Below are 24995 nucleotides of genomic sequence, written 5' to 3' on the forward strand. Positions count from 1 at the left end.
GGACTTAGACACTTAATAGTAAGGTCCTAGGGAGTGTTGCTGGACAAAGAGACCTTGGAGTGCAGGTTTGTAGCTCCTTGAAGGTAGACCCTCAAGTAGATAGATTAGTGAAGAAGGCATTTGGTATGCTTTCCTTTATTGGTCAGAGCATTGAGTACAAGAATTGGGAGGTCATGTTATGGCTGTACAGGACATTGGTTAGGCCACTTTTAGAATATTGCATGCAATTCTGGTCTCCTTCCTATTGGAAAGATGTTGTGAAACTTGAAAGGATTCTGAAAAGAATTACAAGGATGTTGTCAGGGTTGGAGGATTTGAGATATAGGGAAAGGTTGAATAGGCTGGGGCTGTTTTTCCTGGAGTGTCTGAGGCTGAGGTTTATAAAATCAAGAGGGGCATGGATAGGATAAATAGACAATGTCTTTTCCCTGGGTTGGAGGAGTCCAGAACTCAAGGGCACAGGTTTAGGGTGAGAGGGGAAAGATATAAAAGAGACCTAAGGAGTAACGTTTTCATGCAGAGGGTGGTGCATGTGTGGAAAGGGCTGCCAGAGGCAGTGGTGGAGGCTAATGCAATTGCAACATTTAAAAGGCATCTGGATGGGTATATGATTGGGAGGGTTTAGAGGGATATGGGCCAGTTGCTGGCAGGTGGGACTAGATTGGTTTTGACTATCTGGTCGGCATGGACGAGTTGGACTGAAGGGTCTGTTTCAGTGTTTAACTCTCTGACTCTATAACATTCTGTGCACCACTAGTTCTTTCAAAATACACTTGATTTATGATCACAGCAGATTCAATTTTCAATACACATTTACAGATTCATACATCATGGAGGATAGATTTTATAATGTCATTGCAGCTATCTAAATTGAACAGAGTAAAGAGTTAACAGGCTGTCATTACCCACAGAAGGTTGCAATCAAGAGTCTTGATGGCATGGATTCAGGTCATTGCAGAGGGCTGCTCTAGCGTTGTTGCCATGCCCTCTTGTCTCATCAGTTAGTCCCTGAACCATGCAATGCAAACACGTAAAATCTCAATCAGGAATGTGAAGTGACCTAATCCAGTCTCCAAATGCAGTGTTGATTAATATTTCCTGTGTGCCAGCAGATTGAAAGCTTGCTTTTGAGTTGGTCACTTCTTAAAACACAGGAGTGAGGTAAGATAGAATCTACAGTTAATTTTTAAGCAGAACTCTTACAAAAAAGCTATCTCATCCAGGTTTGTAACAAGTTTCTTCAAGTGATCCAAAACCCTGAACTGAATGCACTAATAAGAAGAAAGATGGGAACTTGAACATCCTGACCTTGATTAACTGTTGCAATACTAAAAGCTTGCAAACCATTTAGTGACTTTCCAGTGACAAGACACAAGATCATATGCCACCTCGGCTGGTATTACCTGAAATTTAGGTCAAAGGGTGATTCAGTCAAAAATATTCAAGATATTAAAGGAACGTGCTAAGATATATCGGGTTAAATTGTTTCCATCAATTGGGCATGGAACGAGCCAGGGTAGTAAAAACTCAAACCTCTCTTCCACAAAAGACAACTGATAGTAGGTCAATGGTTAATTTTAAATCTGAAATTTACAGATTTCTGTTGGCCAATATTATTAATGAATTAAAGATGTATGGATGGAGCCAAATCACATTACCCACAATATCATAGAAAGGTGAAAAAGATTTCGAGTTAAATTTACAACTCCTGTTGCTAAGCTTCTACACGTTGGATATAATTGAAATAACAGTTCTTCATGAAAGAGTTCATTCTTAACTTGGCTAATCTGATAGTTGACCAGTCTATTGTTCCACTGGTATCTTTATATTTTGACTTTTTTTGGGGGGAGCAACACCAATATCTATGATACAAGAATCTTACTCTCATGTTTCTCATGTCTCAGTTCTGCAGAACCAGAAAATTATGCTCAATGCAGCAAATAGCTTTGCATTTAGTGGACCAAATGTCTCAAAGCACTTTACAATCAATGAAAAACTTTCTCAAGAATGGTTTCTGTTGTAGTGTTAAAAAATGCAGTAGCCAATATGTGCTCCCTCAAACAACAATGTGGTAATAATCAGGGTCGTTTTTGTGACATTGATTGAGGGATAAATATCCACCGGGAATAACAACACTGTTATTTTCCAAGGTAGTGCCACAGGATCTACTATATCCACCCAACAGGCCAGAGGGGCACCTGGGTTAAACCTCAGGCAAAAGATGAATATGCTACTTTTAAGCGATTGAGCAGAGCTACTAAATCTGTCCCATTGTATCTCCCTTAAAACTCAACAGCAAGTTTTAAAACTTGATTGAGCTCCAGTTTCATCAGAATGGAAATGTGAACTCAGGACAGAAAAAAAATCATATCTGCTGCAGTCTGGCAATGGGTCATCAAAGTTTATCTTTCAGGAATTGAACATATCTTTAACGTCGAAGGAATAAATCAACTTTTCAACTGATGTTAAACCAGTCCCTGTGTGAGGTTCCCCAAAGTACCACAGCCTCAAATGACGGGCACCAAATGTTTGAGCCCCCAGGTAAGGATGGATGTATTGGTCACACTTTAGTTACTCGTGCCTGTGATTGGTTGCAACAAGTTTAATTTACAAAGGATCCCTCCCTTGTGGATATTTTTCTCCCAGACCAAACAAATTTATGATTTAAAAAGAACCAATTTAAAAAGGTTTTTTTTGTCTTAATGTAAAAGTGAGTTTACTAGTTACTAAACATGCAAAGAAATAGTAGCATGACACACATGCTGTGTCAGTAGTGAAAGGTTTCAATTTGCAAAGTTTTCCAAGCACCCAATATAGAAGCTGTTATGTAGAAGCAAGATGGAGAAATAGAGACAAAATCCAAGAAGAAGTAATTAGGCATCAATCTCACTTGCACTTTATAGAGCAACTTTGTCAGAGCCATGGGAGTTGTCAACTTCTGCCTGTTTAATCAAAGATTGTTATGAAAAATGGGAGAATGTTTTTAAGGATAAAATGGCCGAAATTTCAGATTATCGTTTGAATTGATGTTTTAATATGAAACGAGAATTCACTAACAGGACACTTCCGTTGATCTATGTATGTTTTCCAAGGCAATCTGAGACTTCAGTTAATAATAAATGCATTAGCTCCCATTTTCAATTGTGCCTCTCAGAATTACAGTGTGTTGAAAGCGGAATTAGCAACCAACACTTAGCAAGTGATGATTTTCTTTTCAGTTTTACTGATTTTCTTCCAATTAGTTTTCAAAATGTGGTGACTTGTGCCAGGATTTGTTTCCAGGGTACTATCCATCCTCCAAATACCACAGACATAGTCATTCAGTAAACTATCTGACAATGGTATCGTAAACAATGCAATATTTATACCGTTAAGTTTTCAGCATGAGTTACTGCTGAATTCAAGAACATTTCACTCTTCTTAGCACAATGACAGCAGAAGCTGCTTTACTATCTGAGTTGGGATCAATTAATTCAATGCAGGATAACCAGTGTGAGATTTCCCTAATCCATTTACAAATGTTGCATCTAGCCTCTGAGCCACTAAGTTTGGCAGAACTTATACGCTTGATGGTAAGGTCTGAGGGAGTGTTGCTGAACAGAGACCTTGGATTGCAGGTTCATAGTTCCTTGAAAGTGGAGTCACAGGTTGATAGGATAGTGAAGAAGGCATTTGGCATGCTTTCCTTTATTGGTCAGAGTATTGAGTACAAGGGTTGGGAGGTCATGTTGTGGCTGCACAGGACATTGATTAGGCCACTTTTGGAATATTGTACACAATTCTGGTTTCCTTCCTTTCAGAAGGATGTTGCAAAACTTGAAAGGGTTCTGAAAAGATTTACAAGGATGTTGCCAGGGTTAGAGGATTTGAGCTATGGGGAGAGGCTGAATAGGCTGGAGCTGTTTTTCCTGGAGCGTTGAAGGCTGAGCAGTGACCTTATCGAGGTTTATAAAATCATGAGGGACATGAATAGGATAAATAAACAAAGTCTTCCCCCTGGGGTGGAGGAGTCCAGAACTGGCAGGCATAGTTTGGGGTTGAGAGGGGAAAGATATAAAAATGACCTAAAGGGCAACCTTTTCACGTAGAGGGAGGTATGTGCATGGAATGAGCTGCCAGAGGAAATGGTGGAGGCTCGTTCAATTGCAACATTTAAAAGGCATCTGGATAGGTATATGAATAGGAAGGGTTTGGAGGGATATGGGCCAGGTGCTGGCAGATGGGACTAGATTGGGTTGGGATATCTGGTCGACATGGATGAGTTAGACCAAAGAGTCTGTTTCCATGCTGTACATCTCTATGATACTATGACTCTAATAAGAACACTCACCTCCATCTACACATGCTGTGCACACTGGTGATACTGTTAATGTTATGCCAGATGATGTGTAATTTGCTTCCTTAGCTTAGTTATTTCTGTCTACCATGCTTGAGAAGTTTCCATTGTTCATTGTTTCACTGTTCTCTACATAAAACCGAAACAACACTTTATAATAATGAACAATTAAATGACATCACCACCAGATGTTGACATAAACATAAGTACCTGAAAAATAAATCCCTTATTTAATTCAGCCTTTTATACTTTTTTTTCAGTCATATTCATACTGACAAATGTTGACATACTGTTTTCCCTCCATTCTCTACAAATGCTTTCAAGTAGCCATTTGCCTGATATTAAACAGTTAGCTGGTAAAATCCAGGAATATTACTGCTGAGATATGCCCAGATATTTAGAACAATGCTCTTCTGATGTTACAAATGCTAATCCAATTTTACCTTTAGGGTATTTCTGGAAATGTTAACGTTACACAAACACAGCTAATGTTTCCATTCTGCCAAAGTTTACACTGGAGGATTGCAAACTTTAATGAAATTTTGTTGAACTATCATCGCATTATTAAGTTTATACCATCGAATAATTAATCGAATAAGACAACAATGTTGTCTCACCAGCAGCATATACGTCAATAGGAGAACCATCATTCTTTGACTATTTCTCTAAAAATAATCCCATGGGGCTCATGGAGTTCACACTAGAAAATGATTAACCCAAGCAGATCCACTCCGGTGAGGCTCATCGTAGAATAAATTCAACAGTAAAACCCTCATTGGTGAAATGGAGTGTATGAAACAATTCCAAATAGAATAATAGCATTCCATAGCACAGGGGGAAGCTATTCAGCCCATCGTACTTGGACCTGCTCTCTGAATGAACTAATCACGTAATCCAATCCTCTTGGCTGTTCCCCATATCCTTTTAAACTCTTCTTTTGACAAATACTTATACTCTTCCCTTTTTAAAGAGTAAAACAATAAATTCTTAAGTTGCTGTTATGAATGGAAGCTCACATGCCCTAATAATAATCTACAAACAAAAAAACCCAAACATTTTATCTCTCTCTTCAAACCTTTGATGCAGGTCTTCAATTTGTGTTGACTTTTTATTTACTCAATGACTTGTGAAAATAATTATTCCATAACAAATTCATTGAGTCAGAATGGACAGCTACTTAATAGGTATTGGAATCACAAATAGAGATGGTTGGAAAAGCCCAGCATGTCTGGCAGCATCTGTGGAGAGAAATCAGTGTTAATGTTTTGGGTTGAGAGATCGTCCCTCAGATCCCTTCTGAGGAAGTGTCACCCGACCTGAAACATTAACTCTGATTTCTCTCCAAAGATGCTGCCAGACCTCCTGAGCTTTTCCAGCAATCTCAATGTTTATTTCTGATTTGCAACATCCGCAGTTCTTTCAATTTATATTTAATGGGTATTGACTCAGTTAAATATCATGGAGACTGCCTCAGTTACACTTTCTATAGAGAAAACCAATTAAAGTTTTACAGAATTGAGGTGGTAAGGGGACACTTACCCTGCAAAAGGAACCCACAGATCTGGGTATCTCCCTGATGATGGATAACTTCAAAAACTCTGTTAAATATCACACAACACCAGTTTATAATCCAACAGGTTTATTTGGTAGTACAAGCTTTCCGAGTGCTGCTCCTTCGTCATGTAGCTAGTGTTTCGTCAGGTAGTCCACTAGCTACCTGATGAAAGAGCAGCACTACAAAAACTTTGACATCCAAACAAACCTGTTGGACAATAACCTGGTATTATGTGATTTTTAATTTTGTCCACCACAGCCCAACACTGGAACCTCCACTTCAAAAACCCTGCCATCGCTTCAGGTTCTTCTACTGTCTTGAGTGAATTCCTATGTGGAATTAGAGTATGTTTAATCATAGTATTTCTTCAGCCAATGTTTTCTTTCTGTAATAACATTGACAGCAACAAGGAACATCATCATCTGAAGATGCCACTGAACAAAGTCACTTAAGGAATGAAACATTGCACAAAGTTTGTGGTTCAGTAATTTTTCAGTCCAGGATCTTACCATTAGCCACATTCTCTGCATCAGTCCACCATGGTTGCAGCATTTTTACAAAAAAGACTTTGCCAATAATTGTTAAGTCATCCCAGATCACGTGAGTCTTGACTTTGTTTTAAAATGACTGAATGCAAGCAATAGAATAAAATCTGAACATCTGAAATTTAACCAATGTGTACCTGATTAGTGTAATTTCACTATGTTTATGAAATGGATGCATCCGCAATCATTGCCTGTCTACATGCCATGCATAACTCCTAATCACTGCATTTTATTTTTTAATTGAATGTTCCTAGTTCATCTATATATTTTACCAGGATTACATATTCGACCATAATTATAAGCAATTGTACGATACCCCATCCTGGCTTATGGTCTGACTGATTTGTTTGTAATTCACACTGCAGTTTTATCCAACCTACCGTAGAAATCAAACATGTGAACAAAAAAAGTCTACACTAACCTGAACGTAATTAACAGCTGAACTGTTTTAAAATAAACCTGTCAATTTTCACCCCTTTTTCTGCATTCCATTTAAGAGTTCACAGAGTTTGTGGTAATATATTATCATAATTAGAGGTGTGGTTAGCAGACAGAAAGCAGATAGTAAGGATGAACAGAGCATTTTCAACTTAAGTAACAGAGTAATACAGTTTTGCAGCAGGGAAGGAGACCCTTCATCCCATCACATCCACAGCAATAATCAAACATCCAATCGATTCTCATCACATTTACCAGCACTTAGCCCACAGTCTTACATGCTAAGGCATTTCAGGTGATCATCTAAATACTTCTGAAATACCTTGAGAGTTCCTGCCAATGCCATTCATTCCTGCAGTGTGTTTCAGGTACCCATAACCCTCTGGGTAAAAACAAATTCCTCAAATACCGCTAAACCTCGTGCTCCTGGCTTTAAAACTGTGCCCCTTAGTTTTTGACCTTTCGACTAATGAGAAAAGTGTACTCCTTTCTAGTTTGCTTATGCCCCTCAAAATTTTGTATACCTCAATCAGATCTCCCTTCAGCCTTCACTGCCCTCAGGAAAACAACTCTACCATGTCTAGTTTCTCTTCACAGCTAAATCACACCAGACTAGCCAACATGCCAGTGAATCGCTTCTGCAACCTCTCCAGTGCAATTATAACCTTCCTACAGTGAGACGACCAGAACTGGACACAGTCCTCCATCTGTGTCCTTACTAACAATAATATACACTCTATTATAACCTCTTTGGTCTTATATTAAATGTCTCCACTAATAAAGTCAGTGACTCATGGGCCTCCTTAATCACATTAACTACCTGTCCTGTTGCCTTCAATGATCTACAGACACACACATCAAGCTCTATCTGATCACCTGTACTTCCCAGAGTCCTACCATTCAGCATGTACTCCGTTGCCTTGTTAATCCTCCCAAAATATATCACCTTACACTTTTCAAGACTAAATTTCTTTTGCCACTGTTCAGCCTGTCTATATTGTCCTGTAGTCTAAGACGTGCTTCCCTGCTATTCACCACACTTCCAATTTTTGTGTCATCTGAGATCTTAATCATTCCTCCCACATTCATGTTTAGATAATTAAAGTATACAACAAAAAGCAAGGGATTCAGTAACAAACACTGTAACATGTCACTGGACACAGACCTCCAAGTCACAAAATCACCCTTTGACTATCACGGTCTGCTCCCAGTTTTGGATCCAATTTGCCAAATGCTCATAGGCTCTTAACTCCTTAACTAGTCTGCCATGTGAGACTCTGTCAAAAGCCTTACTGAGTCCATGTAGAAAATATTAACTAAGCTACCCACATCTACGTACTAATCATGTCCTCAAAAAAATTCAATCAAATCTGTTGATATGATCTCCTCCTTACAAAGTCATGCTGACTATCCTGTTCTAATCTTTGCCTCTTCGAGTGGAGATTATTTCTGTCCCTCAGATCTTTTTCCAAACATTTCCCTCCAACTGATATTATATTCATTGACCTATAATTGACCGATCTTCCTCCTTGAATAATGGTACTACAATACTGTCCTCCAGTACTGCAGCATCCCTCCTATTGCCAGAAAGGATTTGAAAATTTATGTCAGAGCCTCTGCAATCTCTTCTTTCTCCTCCCACAGCAGTATGGGATACATCTAATAGGATCAGACAGAGTCAGCATAGATTTGTGAAAGGGATATCATGCTTATCTACTGCCACAAGTCTTCTGGAATTTTTGAGGATGTTACTAGTAGAGTTGATAAGTGGGAGTCAGTGGATGTAGTTAACATGGACTTTCAGAAGTCTTTAGATAAAAGAAGTTAGCATGCATAATTAAAATTTGAGTGTTTGGGAAAATACATGGCAGATGAAGTATAACATGGATAAATGTGAGTTATCCACTTCGGTAGGTATAAAAGGAAGGTAGATTATTATCTGAATGGCAACAAATTGGGAAAGTGACAAGTGCAATGAGATCTGGGTGTCCAAGTATGCCGGCTGAAGTAAGCATGCAGGTGCAGTAGCAATGAGGAAGGGAACTGATGTGTGGGTCTTCACTGTAAGAGGATTTGAGTACATGAACAGGGGTGTCTTGCTGTAATTGTACAGTGCCTTGCTGAGACCATACCTGAGTATTGTGTGCAGTTTTGGTTTCCTTATCTGAGGAAGGATGTGTTGGCTAGGGAGAGAGTACCATGAAGATTTATTAGGCTAATTAAGATGTCAGGACACATGTATTAAAGAGACACTGGATTGTTTAGAATATACTCAGTGGAGTTTAGATTAATGAGCCAGTAATCTCATAAAAACCTACAAAATTTTATTAGGACTAGAGAGTGTAAATGCAGGGAGGATATTCCTAACAATCAGGGAGTCCAGAACCAGGGGTCACATTTTGGACTAATATGAGGAGAAATTTCTTCACCCAGGAATGGTGAGCCTGTGGAATTCTCTGTCACAGAAAGTGTTTGAGGCTAAAACATTGAATATTTTCAGAAAAGAGTTAGATATAATTCTTTGGATTAACAGGATCAAAGAGTAGTGGGCAAAAGTGAGAACAGGGGTACTGCATTAGAGGATCAGCTATGATCTGAGCTTGGGTAATTATCCACTTGCAAATCTGCTAAAACCGCTTATACCTCCTCCCAAGCAACACTATTTTGTTTTCAAGTGTGTCACAGTGCCCCTTTCAGATTTCTACACCTACATGGTACTTTTCTATTGTGAATGCGGAAGCAAGTGCTTATTTAAAACCTCAGCTATGTCTTCCAGCTCCACGGATAGAACTTTGGTACTAATGGACCCTTTATTTTCTCTGGTTATTCTCTTGCCCTTAATATATTTTCCTTAATGTTAACTACAAATGTTTTCATGTCCCCTCTTCGCTCTCCTAATTTCTTTTTTAAGGGATATGGGCTAAGTGCTGGCAAATGGGACCAGATTAGGTTAGGATATCTGATTGGCATAGACGTGTTGGACCGAAGGGTTTGTTACCGTGCTATGGATCTCTATGACTCCAAGAGTCTATAAGTAACCCCCTGCACTTTCTGTACTCCTCCGGGAATTCTTCAATTTTTGAGCCTTCAGTATCTCCCGTAAGCTTCTTATTTTGTCTCATCTAACTCGACAGATCTCCTGACATCCTGTACATCTTTATGGCAAGGAAATTGGAGTCCAAGAGTAAGAAAATCTGGTTACTCTTATGCAGGATTTTGGTGAGATTGGAGCACTGGGCACAGACTCAGCGTCCTTAGCTATGGAAGGAGATTCTTACCTTGGAGGTACTGCTGGAAAGGTTTGCTGATTGGTTTTTGGGCTGAGAGGTTTGTCCCATGCTGAGAAGTTGAGTTGATTGAACTGATACTGTCTGGAGTTGAGAAGAATGAAAAAGAGATTCTGAAGGAGCTTGACAGGGTAGTTGTTTTCCCTGGCTGGGGAGCCAAGAAGTTGGGAGGCATAGTCCAGGAATAAGTAATCTGTCATTTATGACTGAGATGAGAAGGCATTTCTTCACTCAGCAGGTTGTGAATCTTTGGAATTCTCCAGCTTCGAGGGCTGTGAATGCTTTTTGATTGGCTGAAGTGGTTTTTTTGGACCCCCTTAGGATCGAGGATACAGGGTTTAGATGGAAAAGCTGAATTCTGGTCAAAGATCACTAATGATTTCATGAACAGTGAACAAACTTGAGGAGATGTATGGCCCACCTCTGCTCCTATTTATTACACTGTTATGTTCATATTGCCATTTCTTTTTGACTGTTTATTCGTAACTGTGAAGCCATTCTGGTTTGAGCCAAAGACTCGCATCACCATTTGTGATTCAAATCAGGAAGAACATTCACTGGAAAATTGGACAAACAATAATAGAATGCCTATAGCACAGGAAGAGGCTATTTGTCAAGTCATGTACACGGCAGCTTTCTAGAGCAGTTCATCCAGTTCTGCTCCCTCCCCTTCCCATGTAGCCCTGCAATTATTGTCTCTACAGTTTTTTTTTATCCAGTTCCCTTTTGGAAGTCACAACTGGATCTGTCTCCACTGTGTTCTCAGGCAGTGATCCCAAATCCTAACCACTCTCTGCTAATATTTCCCCCCTTGCGTTCCACTCGAGATTCAGCTGACCAGCGTTCCTTTTTGTTTCTGAAACAACTCATTAAATAAATTGCAATGAAGGTTATATTATCGTGAACCCAGCATGGAAGTCAGGTACTCCAGGAGTTGCAAAGCATCATCAGAATGCCCAAACTGGGTTTAAAGATGTCCTTGCATAATTTTTCTTATGTATTACCCTATTTTCAATGAATAGTGTTGCATTGCCACAACATGAGAATGGATAGATACCATGTTTTGAGATCTGTCATCTGTGGCCAGAAACTCTTTCTGGTGAAAACTTAGTTGTGGCTCAGTTGATAGCAGAAGGTTGTGAGTTTAAACCTACTCCAGGATTTCACCACAAAAATCTAGGCTGAACCTCTCATGCATTATTGATGGCATGAGGCATTAAACAAATGTGTTTTATTGTAAAATATCCCCTGACATTATTTAACGGAGGAGCAGAAGAGCTATGCTGGAGTCCTGATAATTTATATCTTCAATCAACTTCACAAAACAGATCATCTGTTTGTTATCACATTATTGTTAGTGGGAATTTGCTGGATATAAATTGGCTGCTGCATTTCCTACATTATAGCAGTGACTACACTTCAAAATTATTTTATTGTCCATGAAACATTTTTGGGAAATCGTGTTGTTATGAAGGATGCTACTTAAATGCAGGTCTTTCTATAATTAAATATTAAAGTGCGCCTAACCTTTGGGCAACCATTTTTCAGTATAATTGAAGCTAACGGGAGCTGGAATCCACATTGGATCAGTTTTTAAATGTTTTATTTGAGAAGTGCTTTGCTCTATTGTGTCACTCCAATACGCCTATTAGCATCATCTATACGTCCTTACCTGCGAAATTGAAGAAAGAATCATTCAACTATTTATGCATTGCATCAAGAGTGTCTCATCACTAACAGTCTACATTGCCACAGAACTTGATTGAGACCACTTTCTATGGTCTTCTTAAAGCAACATTTGCACAAAACATTTTTCCCAGACCAAATTCAATGATCCATTGCTAGTACGCTGCTTTGTTATTCGGCTGCCCATACTTTATTGCTAATTTTTTTTTATTTTAGGAAACCATTTACTGGCAGGCCTGCAAGAATAGTCCCTGCCGGACAGCAATGATTGGTTCTTTGAATTTCTTCATTTAGAAAGTGGAGCCTAAATTGCTGCAATCTAATTACCTAATGGTAATGAAATGCAAGCAAAATGACAGAGTGACTTCCAGCATGATCTTTTATCACCAATAAATTCTTTCTTGCTTTTCTACACTCTATGAATCGGGGTGCTGTAGTTAATTATAAGACCACAACCATGGTGTGGTGAGTGTCAGCCTTTGGGTGTGTTACCATGGTAATTCTATTGATCAGCATTCCCACAAACTGAAATCAATACATCAAGCAAGGCCCTAGCCCTGATTACAATTATTCAGACAAATAACTTAATAATGTTGATTTTCCCTCTTTTCATCATTTTACTTGAGATAAAAATCTTAAGAATATGATCTGAAGTCTTTTTTTAATAGGTGCCTTCAGGCTGAAATACTGCACTTTCCTGTACACCACCTATTACTAATGCATACACATTTATGAAACAAGATTAGAATCTAGGAAAGGAGTCTCTATTTGTCTAAGTTTTACAGCATCAGGCATTTCCAGACCTCATCGTGGCTGTGGCCATTAAGCAATGGAAATCAGAAATCCTTTTTGAGATGAAAAAGAAATTATTTAATATGGGTCATTTGACATTTATCTTACCTGAGCATTCCTCTGTGTTTTGGACTGCATCCAACGAAACATTAGTATGTTTATCTTCCTCCTTTTCTTCCAATTAACAATTTCTCCATGACTTAATATTGACCAAATTATTTTTTACATGTTTTAGTAAAAAACCTTTTGAAACAAAACTAAAGATGTTTTACTTCTTTCGTTAACATGTTGTATATATTTCATTTTGCTTTCTTTGTTGTAATTTGCCAATACTAGACTGATAATTAAAGTGTCAATACCTTTCAACTAATTAACCTTCAGAATTCTTTTAGTTGCTTTTTTCACATCATTGAAAAGGTACATTTAAAAGTGAATTCCTTTCAATAGAACACTATTTCTTTGCAATAGTGATTTCTAGGTAATACTGTTAACACGTAATTACCTGCTATTTAACTCTTTGCGAACTTCAGTGTAGTTGTAAGTAAGTGATCCTTTTTTGAAGGTACTGTTATATATATAAACCAAGGCAAACTTTGTTTTTGCACATGTATCATATGATCCATATTTTCAGAGGGAATTAAACAGATAGTTAGGCCAATTTCCCACCCCCCCACAAAACATTGCCAAAAGAAACTAAATATCCTTATCATTTCATTTTTGCTTCTGGGATTTTGTCATGGGTAATACGATTACTGTCAATGTCCATATGACAGGGAAGACTACACTTTGAAATTATTCATTACGCATGACATACTTTGAAGTACTTCTGAGACATTTGAGGTGTGATGTTCTTGGGAATTCAAGGCACAAACATTCTTGGCTTATAGAAATGTGCCCACCTATCCCATATAACAGAACATCTATAGTGGTGCTTCTGACACCATCTGTGTCCTATCCAAATGTTAGTGGACAGATTGCAGAAATAAGAATCACATTTATTACAACATGGGGTAAACCCTCCTGCTTAATTTAAAACAGCAACACAGAAAAGATTTATTCCATGCAGTAATATGTGAAAATTTGAGAGGCCAAGAATTATTTAAAGTAAAAATTAACCACTTTATTTCTTAAAGTATAACAGAAAATAATTCACTAACAACTATTTACAACTCCTTCCTCTCATCTATCTTTTATTTTCCCTTCTATAATACTGGTCCAATAAAATTCCCCAATTAAGATTTACCAAAAATTCAAGATTTCAAAACCAGCCAGCTGTCAGATTTTCTACTTGGATCTTCCTGTGTCTTCATTTCTTCTTCTTTGGGATTATGCTTCACTGGTCATGGATTGATAAAAATCCCTTTAAGAGAGCTATTTTTTGGGCAGTTTCTACATGCTGGTGACGTGACATTTCTCCTAAGCTGTTCAACTTTCCCTGGTCTTATACCCCCAAAGTATCGGATTGTGTCATTGGCTTTTCAGATTGTCAATATATTAAATTAAAACTTTATTGGAATTTAGTATTTTTTGGGATTTAATTTAAACTGATAGGCCTAATTTTAATCTGTTTTTGTCTCCAGGCAACCAGCTACCCTTGCTAACCCAGTAGCTTGACCACATGTTATATTGTATCTTACTTAGAACACTTGGTGCTGTCATGTAGTTCTGATAGCTTTAAACTCTCTTAAAGGTACAGTACACCCACATCTTCATAACACATTTTATTTTGTCAATGTCCTGAATGTACTCCTGGCCTGCCTTCCAGCAGAGTCCACCTAGGCCCACCTTCAGGAGTACAAACCTTACACACCATGCCATGTTCTAAATGAATCAGACTAGTAGGAACCATACTGAATATCAGCCTCATTCTCCACAATCTGGATCATGCATCTTGAAATATGCCTGCAGAGATTTCATTCTTTATTGGAAAATCTTAATAACAGACTGTTGACCAGCGGAATCTCTATGAATTGTCAGTGCCATTAAAAAACTGCTATTTGAACGAAGTTTCCTTTCCAATGAATAATTCAACTTTTGAAGAAAGATGAAGTTTGCTTTTTTCCTTTGTGAATTGACAAATCATGGTTTAATGTGCTGAGTGTGAGCTGAACCTGATGGGATACAAATTAGGGTAGAGGTTAATTTGTGAACAGTTGGAGTATTCCAAGAAAAGGCTTTAGCTTGGCTTTCCATTTCAAAAATGGTGATTGAACCTATATTTAGATCATATAGTCATGAAACTTGTGTGTAAACATTTGCTATTGAGCTTGAACGATGTGCACATGTGTTCAGATATCTGAGTACTTAACTGGGTGAAGGCAAACCAGGAGAGAGAGTCACTTGGATCGTGAGTGCCAGTATGGATTCCCAGGCATACTCTAATCAAGCTACAATTGAAATACACTGACCATTGCCTATTTGGATCTCTGAGCAGTTGGAGAGAGAAGATCAACTGTTTGTGTGCTTTAAGCATCTGCTTTGACTGCAAAACTATGAGAAGCAGCTGAGATGCTGGAGGGACAAAACTCAGAGAGCGGATTTCTTCTTCTCTCCCACTTAAGCCAACTGAAAAATTCTTGAACCCTGACTGCTGACTGTGAATAACTTCAATTTCACAGTCAGTAATTTTTGGAAGAATTCAATCCACTATAACTGTTTCTAAAAGAGCAGAGAAATAATGCATCTCCATCTTTAAGTTGCCTCAAAACTGATAGCATAGGGCCACTGAATAAAAGCAACAGATCCACCAAATTCAGCCTGATACCCTGGACAAGTGAGACTAAAAGCTCTCTTTCTATGCTCTGCAACTCTATGACTCTAGACATCAATTTCCAAGAGCTGTGTTCTGCTTTAGTTTTATTGCAGTATAAATTGCCTCATCTGTCTTTTCTGAATCCATGTGAAAATGTCAGCTTTGAATGTTTGTATGCACAACATTTTGCTTAATTATTTGGCTTAAATCAGATTAACCCAAAAAATCTAACCCTGTCTTTTATTAAAACTCAAGAAAACTCATCTGTTTGTGTTCTTTTATGATCACAGCACATAATTAGTAAAACAGGTGTTGAACTGGCAAATATATCCATTTTAATAACAAAACCTGTTACAATCAAACGAGGAGAGGGAAAAGGTAGGAGCCAATCAATTCCTCCTCACCTGATTGCAGAATTATTTTATGCAAGACATTTGTATACAAATATCATTTGTGCTGAACTGTGACTTGGAATTATGACAGAAACTAATATAGATAACATTCCTTCCTTCCCATATTTTGCTTGAATTTTATGAGTAGCATGATAGGATAGAGTCAGCTGTTGTGTGTAGGGGAATAGATTTCTTAAGAGATGGCAAGAACTCTTAGCTTTGTCACTTGTATAGTTAACCATTATTAAAAGGAATGAAAATTGCAAAGTAAGCTTCAATTGCAGATTGAGTCCCCTAGCAAATATTTCTGACACTATTCTTTGGCGCTCCATTTAGACAGTTTATAATATTACATCTTTGGATTTGGTCATGCCAAAAGGAATTACTGAACTGAGATTTTGTTGAAGGCAGACTCTAAATGATAACTTTATGGGCCAGAACTTTGAGGTCAAAAATGAGGAGATTTTTGTTTTGTGCAACTTTAGAACTCTCTGCTTCAGAAGCAGTGAAGATCGGCTCATTGCATATTATAATTGCATTTGCATTGCATTTTAATAATTCTCAAAAAGCAAGGGAATCAGTGTTATCTGAGATAAATGGAGATGAGGAATTCAAGTAGATCAATCATGATCTTCTTGAATGGCAGAACCATCTTAAGGGGTTGAATGGCCTGCTACTGTTCCTAATTTGTATATTTCTATGACCAATTTCTCCTGTTGTATTTTTGACAGTGCAATTATGGTGGCTTCAAGATGTCTTCTCTTTTCTCTTAAAAATGTTTGAACATTCATAAACAAATTTACCTGTCAATATTAAAAGTGATTCTCTCTGTAGTTCAGCATAATTTATCTTTTGACTCTTTGTTCTGTTTCCTGAGTTTTGCCACAGGCTTCCAACGTAACCTTGGCTCCTATATACTATTACTTCTCTTGTGATCAGATGTGTCTTGTTACAGGCTCAATAATTAATTAATTTGTACCTGTCTATAACATTGATATTATTTTCAGTATATGTCAGCGTGCATTCTGAAACAAGGATATTTAAAAATAAATTTGGATGAATCTCACATTTGGCGACCACCTGCTTTTGCAAATTCCAAGATCAAAAATCAATAGTCCATTTTTTTGCAACTAATATTGTCAGAACAATTATATGTCTAAATAGAACTGGCATAATGTATAGAAGAACTTTACAAAATGAAGTCAGAAAGCAATTAAAGATGAACAATAAATGTTGGCCTGGTGAGCGATACCCACATCCTATGAATGAATGACTGAATAAAAAAATCATTGCCTGCATTAAAGGAATGTATAAGTAAAGTAAAATCCAGAAAAGGTTCAGCTTCAAGTGCAAAGGGTTACATTTGAATACATCAGCTATTTTCTGAATCTGAGATTTTACATTATTGATTGCTAAATTTACAGCCTGATGGAATTACTTCAATAAATGGTTTAAAGATTCCTGTACAGTGAAATTGCCTGCCTCTTTGCATGTGAAGTTACAGGAACACAATAAAACATGCAAATTTGCACATAATAAATTGCCTCATCTATGGTTTGCTCTGTTTCTGAATGGCAAAGAAAAGACATTTGGTCAGGTACATAAATAGGAAAGGTTTTGAGGGATATGGTCCAGGAGCAGACAGATGGGACTGGTTTAATTTGGTTTTATGGGATGAAGTTTGGCCAGGACTTATTGGACTGAAGGGTCTGTTTCCATGCTTAATACAAATTTGCTTAATCTGAAAGCAGATCCTGAAAAGATGGCAGCCTCTGTCAGGGTCACTATTATAGACCATTTACACAACTATTTTTTGAAAATGGTAAATGGTTCTGGCTTTGAATCAATTCAGAATCTGTAGAATGAATAAGGATAATGCTTCACATTTTAATAATCAGCATCAAACACAGGAAATGATCTGATATTGCTTTGGATTCATATTGGCTGCAGTGCCATTGCAATAATTACAACTTAAGTTTTAAAAATTTCCACACAGTAACTGTATAAGATTCACTTGTAAACATTTCAGTGTTTGCATAAGTTCCATTGGCCCTATGCTAATAACAACAAATAAGTGGTATTCCAATATCTGACAATGCACATAAATTTAACCCTACGTGTAGACGTACACAGCTCTCTGCTGTCACTAAACACAATACAGTGTCTGCCAGTTGCATATTGTTTTGAACAAAACAACTGTTCTCTTATACAGATGTGTTCTGACAATCTTTTGCGAAACTCTACAGAAACAGGATTTGAGAATTTAAGTTCAAAAAAAGTTCTGGATGGCCACATTATTTGGGAGCTGATCTGAGGAATACCAAAATTAGAAGGAGGGACAGTTAGGGAATCTAAGCAAAGTGAACCATCTATGGATAAACACAGGGGAACCAGGCAATAGTAAGACTGATCCCCACCACACCCATTTGGAAGGTAACCTATAAAGGAAGCTACAATGTCCATAAGCTAATGAATTATGATGTGTTTGTGACAATGGATTTTTTCGACAGTCGCACTCTGGGTGTTACCACTTTAGTTCCCCATGCATTTGTGACTGATAGGTCAGAGCAATGTAGCAAATTAAAATGACAGGTGACTAGAAGCTCAGGGCTGTGCTCACAGACTGAACCAAATTATTCACAAAGTGATCACCCAATCCTGTATTTAGTCTCTCCAATGTAGACCTGTCCACATTGTGATCAGTGAACACAGTGGCTGCTTCACCTGGAAGGAGTGTTTGGGACCTTGGAGGGTTGGAAGAGAGGAAGTTAAAGGGTAGATGCTGATTCTTCTGAGTTTGCACAGAATAGCAAGTGGAAATGAGAAAGGATGTGTTGGCACTATGGAGTTGTGGGGCATGCTATTATGGAGGAAACAATTCCCTCAAACAACTAAAAGTGGAAAGAAAATATATTCGGTCGTAGTATCATGTTGGAGTTTTTGGAAATAGGGGAGCACGACGTGTACTGAATGTGGATGCTAGTGGAAGGGAAGATGAGCACAAAGGAAACACAAACGTTATTCACGATGATGAACATGAATAAATTGCTGCTTTGAATTACCTACAAGGCTGATTAGCTGGCAGCAATATTTGTAATTAAAAGAAAATGTGTAATCATGTGAAATATGTGAAAGTGCATTTTCAGTTTCTCTACTGAAATCTCTGCTTATAACGTTCCCTCCCATAATTGTGAAATTAACAGAATATACTGTATAATGGACGCTTCCTTAGCTGTTAGAAATACTCCTGTTATTCCAACAGTAGGCTCCCTTTTGTAAAGTGATTTGACATTTTTCACTTTGCTCCTGTCTAGCAAAAATGAGTCCTGCAAGACCCACAACTTGCTCCATCTAGCAGCTCAAGTGAGAACTGGCAAAACTGCTCAGAGAGAGAGTACCAGGTTTGAATGCAAGGTATAATTCAATGTTTTGGCATCAATCTTGCTGATGCTGCAGCTAACAGGCCACAAGTAGATTTTAGTTGAACAATACAAGAATATTTAGTATTCCATATACAACACATTGTAAGTTAACACCACATTTGTAAGCACTCTGTTTCAGCTCAGCATTAATTAGTTTCATTGAGACAGATAATGCAAATTATCTAAATGCATTTTAAAAATGATTTGCTTTCAGTATCATTCATTCTAATTCTTATTGGAGGCAGTAGTATAATGTAAAACTTAAAATTGAAGATTGTTGTACTCTTCCTTTTTTTATTGGTTTTACTGTCAATTGTGTGACTAAGGGTGAGCCACCAGATTTTACATAACAACAGACCACCCAAAGAGATAAATGGGGCCAAATACTGTCACATGAGACTGCCGAGCATATTAATGAGCAAATTTACTGGGGAAAAAAACTGTTGGCCAAAATTCCCAGTGAATAGATTATGCAGTGTGCATGATTTTGTTGTAGGTTTCAGATACTTTAATGGTTTATTTCATTGTGTTTAGGGGACTGGTCAAATTAGATAGCCATCATCTAGATCAAAGCTGTGTCCTACTAGAAGCTTAGGTTTTCATCTGTGTTTTTTCAGATGCTCATGAACAATGCAGAGCAAAAGCATTTTATTGTCACAGAGTTGTATGGACTTCAAAATAAGAGGATAATGGAATCATGTGGTGAAAATAAGAAGCATGTTTTAAACTTGAGTGGCATAAAGTGAAAGAAATAGACCTGAGTATGTATTGCATTAACATAGAGCTTACTTTAGTTTTTGAATTTGTTCATGAATGCAAAAACCTTATGTAGAGAGGAGACTGTAAACAATTTATATTTCAATACGTTTCTTATTTATTGCAAACAATAATATACAAAAGGTAAGTTTATTTAAGACAGCTCTTTCCAAACTCACCTAAAGGCAAAATATCTGATTTGATAGTTTTAAGTTACAGAAATACTTTAATGTCCAACTTTTATACAGAAATAAAGAGTTTCAGCCATATTACAGAGTAATTGAATTCTGTACTACTGAATCCCTATTACACTTTTCCAATAAAACTGTTAACAAATATATATTTTTGAATGCCTGTTGTCTTTTTTAAAAAGCAATCTGTACAACCATGCCACAGCTTAATGAAAATAGAGAGAAAACTTTTAAGAGGTTTTTGTAAATGTCAGATAAAAAAAGTTACAAAAAAAGTTTTGCATTTCTCTAGTTAGCAAAAAGTAGTAGCTGAAGCAATTAGCAAATGCTGTAAACTACATTTGCAATCTGCATATTCATTTGAAAATGATCTTCCAGTCTTTTACACGTCTGATTAGCTTAATATAGTTGAGTTTATTTTTTAACATCCACACAACTGTACAGAAAAGAACTACGTACAAGATGTAAAAAAAAATTACTTTAATAAGAAACTTTACAAGATAAATAATGTTGGGAATTGATAATTAGAGCTCTTTCCCTCTGAGCACGAAGAGATCAGTGGACACCCAAAGACAAGGTACAAGCTCCTCTTTCTCCACTTGCATATGAAATAACTACTGATCGGAATGCTGTCTGGTGAAACATTTTGCAGTACCAATGAGGATTTGACAAGATTTAGACTTTCAAAGCTCTGGAAGTTGTTTGGCTGCACGCAGTGTGCAACACATGTGCTGTACTCAGAGGGTTAAAACACTTCCTGTTTTCTTTAATGCGCAAGTTCTCATGCAGGAAGCTGGATGTCAGCTGCAGATTCACTACCTAATGCTTGAACGATGCAGTTTTCTGCGTAGGAATGCTCAGAAACTCAATCCACCTCAATGGCTATTTCATTTCATAAGACAACATATGGCACCTTGTGTGGGGAAGCCTGGTGAAACTATCAGTGCCTCTACAGGTTATAGACAATGCCATCCTGCTTTAAAACTGATATCAAACATTCTTCTATTCCTTCCTTTTACAATTCTGGCATTCATCTGCTTTTTGTTTCCAACAAGAAGTGCAGAAACACTTCTTTTTCCAAAAGGACACTAAATAGAATGAAAAAAGATACTATTTCATACAAAAATAGGTTTTATGGCAATAGCAAATGCAATCTGTTAAGTATTCTACCAAAAGTGGTTTGGCATTTGATCTGTCAAAATAAGAGCATTTATTCTCTAAAATATGTATAAATCCCCACACTGCAAATGGCAATGACTCATACACAGTACATACTAAATTCAAAAAAATTAAAGAAAATTCTCCTCACAGAGGATTTCAATACTACGAAATAATAAGTCCAAACACAGGAAATGACCAAACCAGCTGACTTGGTTGCTCAGACTTTGTTCATTCAATGACTTGCTTTAATTTGTCAGTCATGGAATGTTTGAACATTTAAAAAAATCAGTCACCAGTACTGAATGGACACAGCAAAGCACTTTGTGGTAGGACACTTCGGCCACTTCTCACAGCAGTTCATATGAGTGCAGAGAGCACCTCTGTGTGATTCTTATCAATCTCCTTTATGTACTTAAGTCTAGATCAGAAGGTCATTAAGGTCTAGTTAGCTGTGTGTAGACTGGTTGCTCCCAGTGCTGTGGACTGTGGGTTTGGGGAATGGATGGGACTCCTGTGGTGTCAGCAATGGGTGTATACATGGGGCGTTGGGATGGACTCATGTAGGCGAAGGTGGAGTACAGGCCTGTGGTCTGCCCTGCAGCATGGCTGTAATAGGAATTGGTGCTCTGGTGGTCTGAATACTCATATTGGGTGCGAGGAATGGATGGATAAGATGAACTGTAGTGTTGCATATTGAAGGAGCCGTAGTTGATCTGTTGTGGCGAATGTTGCTGCTCATTGTAGTGGCTGGGGCTCAGCTGCTCTGTCTTGATGTGTGTCCTCTGCTGCTGTCCCTGCTCACTGGCGAGGCTGGTCATTGAATGCTGCTTGGACAACCAAGGGTGGGCCGCTTGGGTGACCGAAGTGCTGCTAATCCCGTAGCTGCCAGTGTAGGTGGCCTGAGCATTCTGTGCATGGCCATTGTGGGTGACTGGACCTCCCGGATGCCCGTTCGGTGGGAGGTATTGGTCAAACTCGTTGACATCAAAAGTCTCTATGTTGGACATGACTTCGCTGCTGAGTTCCCCAATATCCACATTGCTGAAATCAATGTGAGGCTGTCTCCCTCCTTCCTGAAGGGGGCGCCCTTCACGTTTCAGATCAGGTTTACCAGGCTGAACCTCTGTCTTGGGAGTGGTGGGAGGTGTTGGAGGTCCTTGAGATTGCCCTGAATGCCAGAAGTGGGGGCGGGCAAAGGGAGAGAGAGAGAGAGAGAGAAAGAAAACAGAAATAATTTGATTAATCTGAGCTGCAGCAGCCACAAATGACAACCTCTTAAAATCAAAACCACATTTGGAGCAAGTGTTTTATTTTTGTTAGAAGACAAGTTGTCAATAGTTTCAATGATTTCAAGAAAAGCTCAACGCTCCCTTTACCCGACCTCCCACTCCCAATTTATTTCAAGGTATCCTCAGTCTCTCCCCCACATTTACCTGAGTGTTCTCCGGGGGAATGTACGTCGCTCAAGCTCGAGGCTGAGTGCGGGGAGTCCGCCTGCAGGGCTTTGAACAGGGCGTTGGGCGTGATATGGGTTTGCTCGGCCCCCTCCTCGCTTTCTCCTTGCCCGTTCTTCACCGACTTCCTCCGCCTGGGCTGATATTTGTAGTCAGGATGGTCCTTTTTGTGTTGCACTCTCAGACGCTCCGCTTCCTCCACGAAAGGGCGCTTTTCGCCCTCGTTCAGCAGTCTAAAGTGAAAGCAAGAAAATTGACTTTTCCCCCCTAAAAATATTTTTAAAAGAGCCATCTTCCACCATCCAGCTCCCCAACTCCAAAGAATCTGAATTAAATAATTTAAAAATAATAAATAGATGCCACCCCAATAAAGGGAAATGGCACCAACCAACTTTAAATCACTGAATAGCAAAAAAAAATCAGAATTCAGAAGACTGTGCCGCGCACAGCATTGAGCTCTAAGCCCGGGAGCAGAGGCGGATCCCAGGTTTGTCAGGACATCGCTTCGATCCAGATGCAATGGGGAAGTGGGGGGGGTGGTAATGAGCATAATTCGCTCTCATCAATTGTCTAAGTCCCCATCCCAAACCCAGCGCGCCAAAGGCAGGTTCGACCGCGACAAATTGAGGAGCGATTTGCTTTGCAGCACCACCCTCCCCCTTCCCTACCTCCTCCCAGAGCCTATCCCGAATCCACCACCTCAGGGCACCCCCCCCACCCCCTCTCCGGATCCCTAACCCGCCGCCTCCCTGCAGATGACTGCATTTTGCAGCTCGCTCACTCTCCACCGCCCTGAAATGAAGTCTGTCACTCTCGCCTCCACGCATGACTCTGCCCTTAAGACACAATCCAAATGAAATCCCTCCGACGCGGGCAGACGCCAGGAGAGTTTGCAATCCAAAAATAAGTTGCCTCGCTGCATCCACTATCCTCCCACACTACCTGAAATAAGGCTTGTGTTTTATTGCAGCAGCAATTTTTTAAAAAAAAAACATGTTTTTTTTAAAGAAAGTGACCACGCTCCAGTCGAATCCGCCAGCGGGATAAACTTCCTTCAGGTCGGATGTGCCAAAGGGAGCGGGGCTTACCTCCAGAGTTTGCCGAGGGTTTTGCTGAGCTCGGCGTTGTGCAGATGGGGGTATTGGTCGGCGAGTTTCCTCCGCGCCGCTTGAGCCCACACCATGAAGGCGTTCATTGGTCTTTTAACATGAGGTTTGTTCTTGGATGAGCCATTGACACGGACGGGCATGGGCACCAAGGTCCAGTCGTATCCTTTCAACACCTGGGTCACCGCCTCCCGGATACAGGCCGGGAACTTGTCGTCCTCGTCCTTCTTGGAATCTAGGCTCTGGGCGCAGAGATCGACCGGGCTTTTCTCACCAGGTTTACTGTTCTCAGCGTCCGAGCCAGCCCCGGATACGCACGGGGAATCGGAGGATTCCTCTGACATGGTCGGGCTGGGCACGTCGGAGAGAGTCTTCTCGTGTTCTTCTGTCATTTTCAGGAAGGGATTGAGGAGATTCATGCAAGAAGAGTTGGGCGGCTGCGCTAGCAAGGAAATAAAATGGTCGAGGAGAACTTGCTCAGTCTCTCTCTCTCTCTCTCTCTCTATGTGTGTGTGTGCGGAGAAAGTTTCTACTGCGCTCGGAGTTGTAACCAAGTAAGTCTCTTACTGAAACTAGGGCTGTCTTCTGAGTATATTTGACTTGCTAAATAGAGGGGCACACACTCGCATTCGCCAATCGCAATAAACCGCCTAGTGATTTCCATCTGTGCAATTGGTTCAAAGTTTAAGGGGAGGGGTTAAAGGGCGGAGCTGTACCCCTCCCCAGAAAAAAAGAAATCGCTGCTCAGCTGGGAAACCGATGATTGATCAAACCTCAGCTCCATCCAACTCCCCCCCCCCACCCCCCCTACCTCTTTTAACGTGATGTAACTAGATAAAGCGACAGATACCGGTAGATTTAGCAACAGTCTCATTTTGGCTGTTTTTGTTGTTCTTGCCTCAATACCATGTCTGCACATGTCGCCTGTTTAATTCGCAAGCCGTGTGTTTTGTAAACAGGAAATAGTTCGAACGATTTACTCTCCGAACGTCAGAAGGCTTGCAGTTGTTGCGATTTACTTTTCGCGAGTCCGCGCAGCTATTGTGTTCAATCACCTCTCCTGGAGGTGCACTTCAGCTGCAGATGAGACAGATTTCTCGATTTTGCAGCCACGATGGTGTG

At 39.2% G+C, this 24995-nt stretch overlaps 1 protein-coding gene across 1 annotated transcript; it reads right to left on the reverse strand.

The window, feature by feature from the left end:
• Positions 1–20055: 20055 nt before the first annotated feature.
• sox9a (SRY-box transcription factor 9a) lies at positions 20056–24459 on the reverse strand. Its single transcript, XM_072558686.1, has 3 exons — positions 23856–24459; positions 22747–23000; positions 20056–22481 (listed from the first exon to the last, which is right to left on the reverse strand). Exons 1-3 carry the CDS (start codon positions 24290–24292, stop codon positions 21748–21750), a joined length of 1425 nt encoding a protein of 474 aa, XP_072414787.1. The 5' UTR covers positions 24293–24459; the 3' UTR covers positions 20056–21747.
• Positions 24460–24995: the final 536 nt, after the last annotated feature.

Source organism: Chiloscyllium punctatum, chromosome 39 (genome assembly GCF_047496795.1).
Source record: "Chiloscyllium punctatum isolate Juve2018m chromosome 39, sChiPun1.3, whole genome shotgun sequence".
Classification (NCBI taxonomy): Eukaryota; Metazoa; Chordata; class Chondrichthyes; order Orectolobiformes; family Hemiscylliidae; genus Chiloscyllium; species Chiloscyllium punctatum.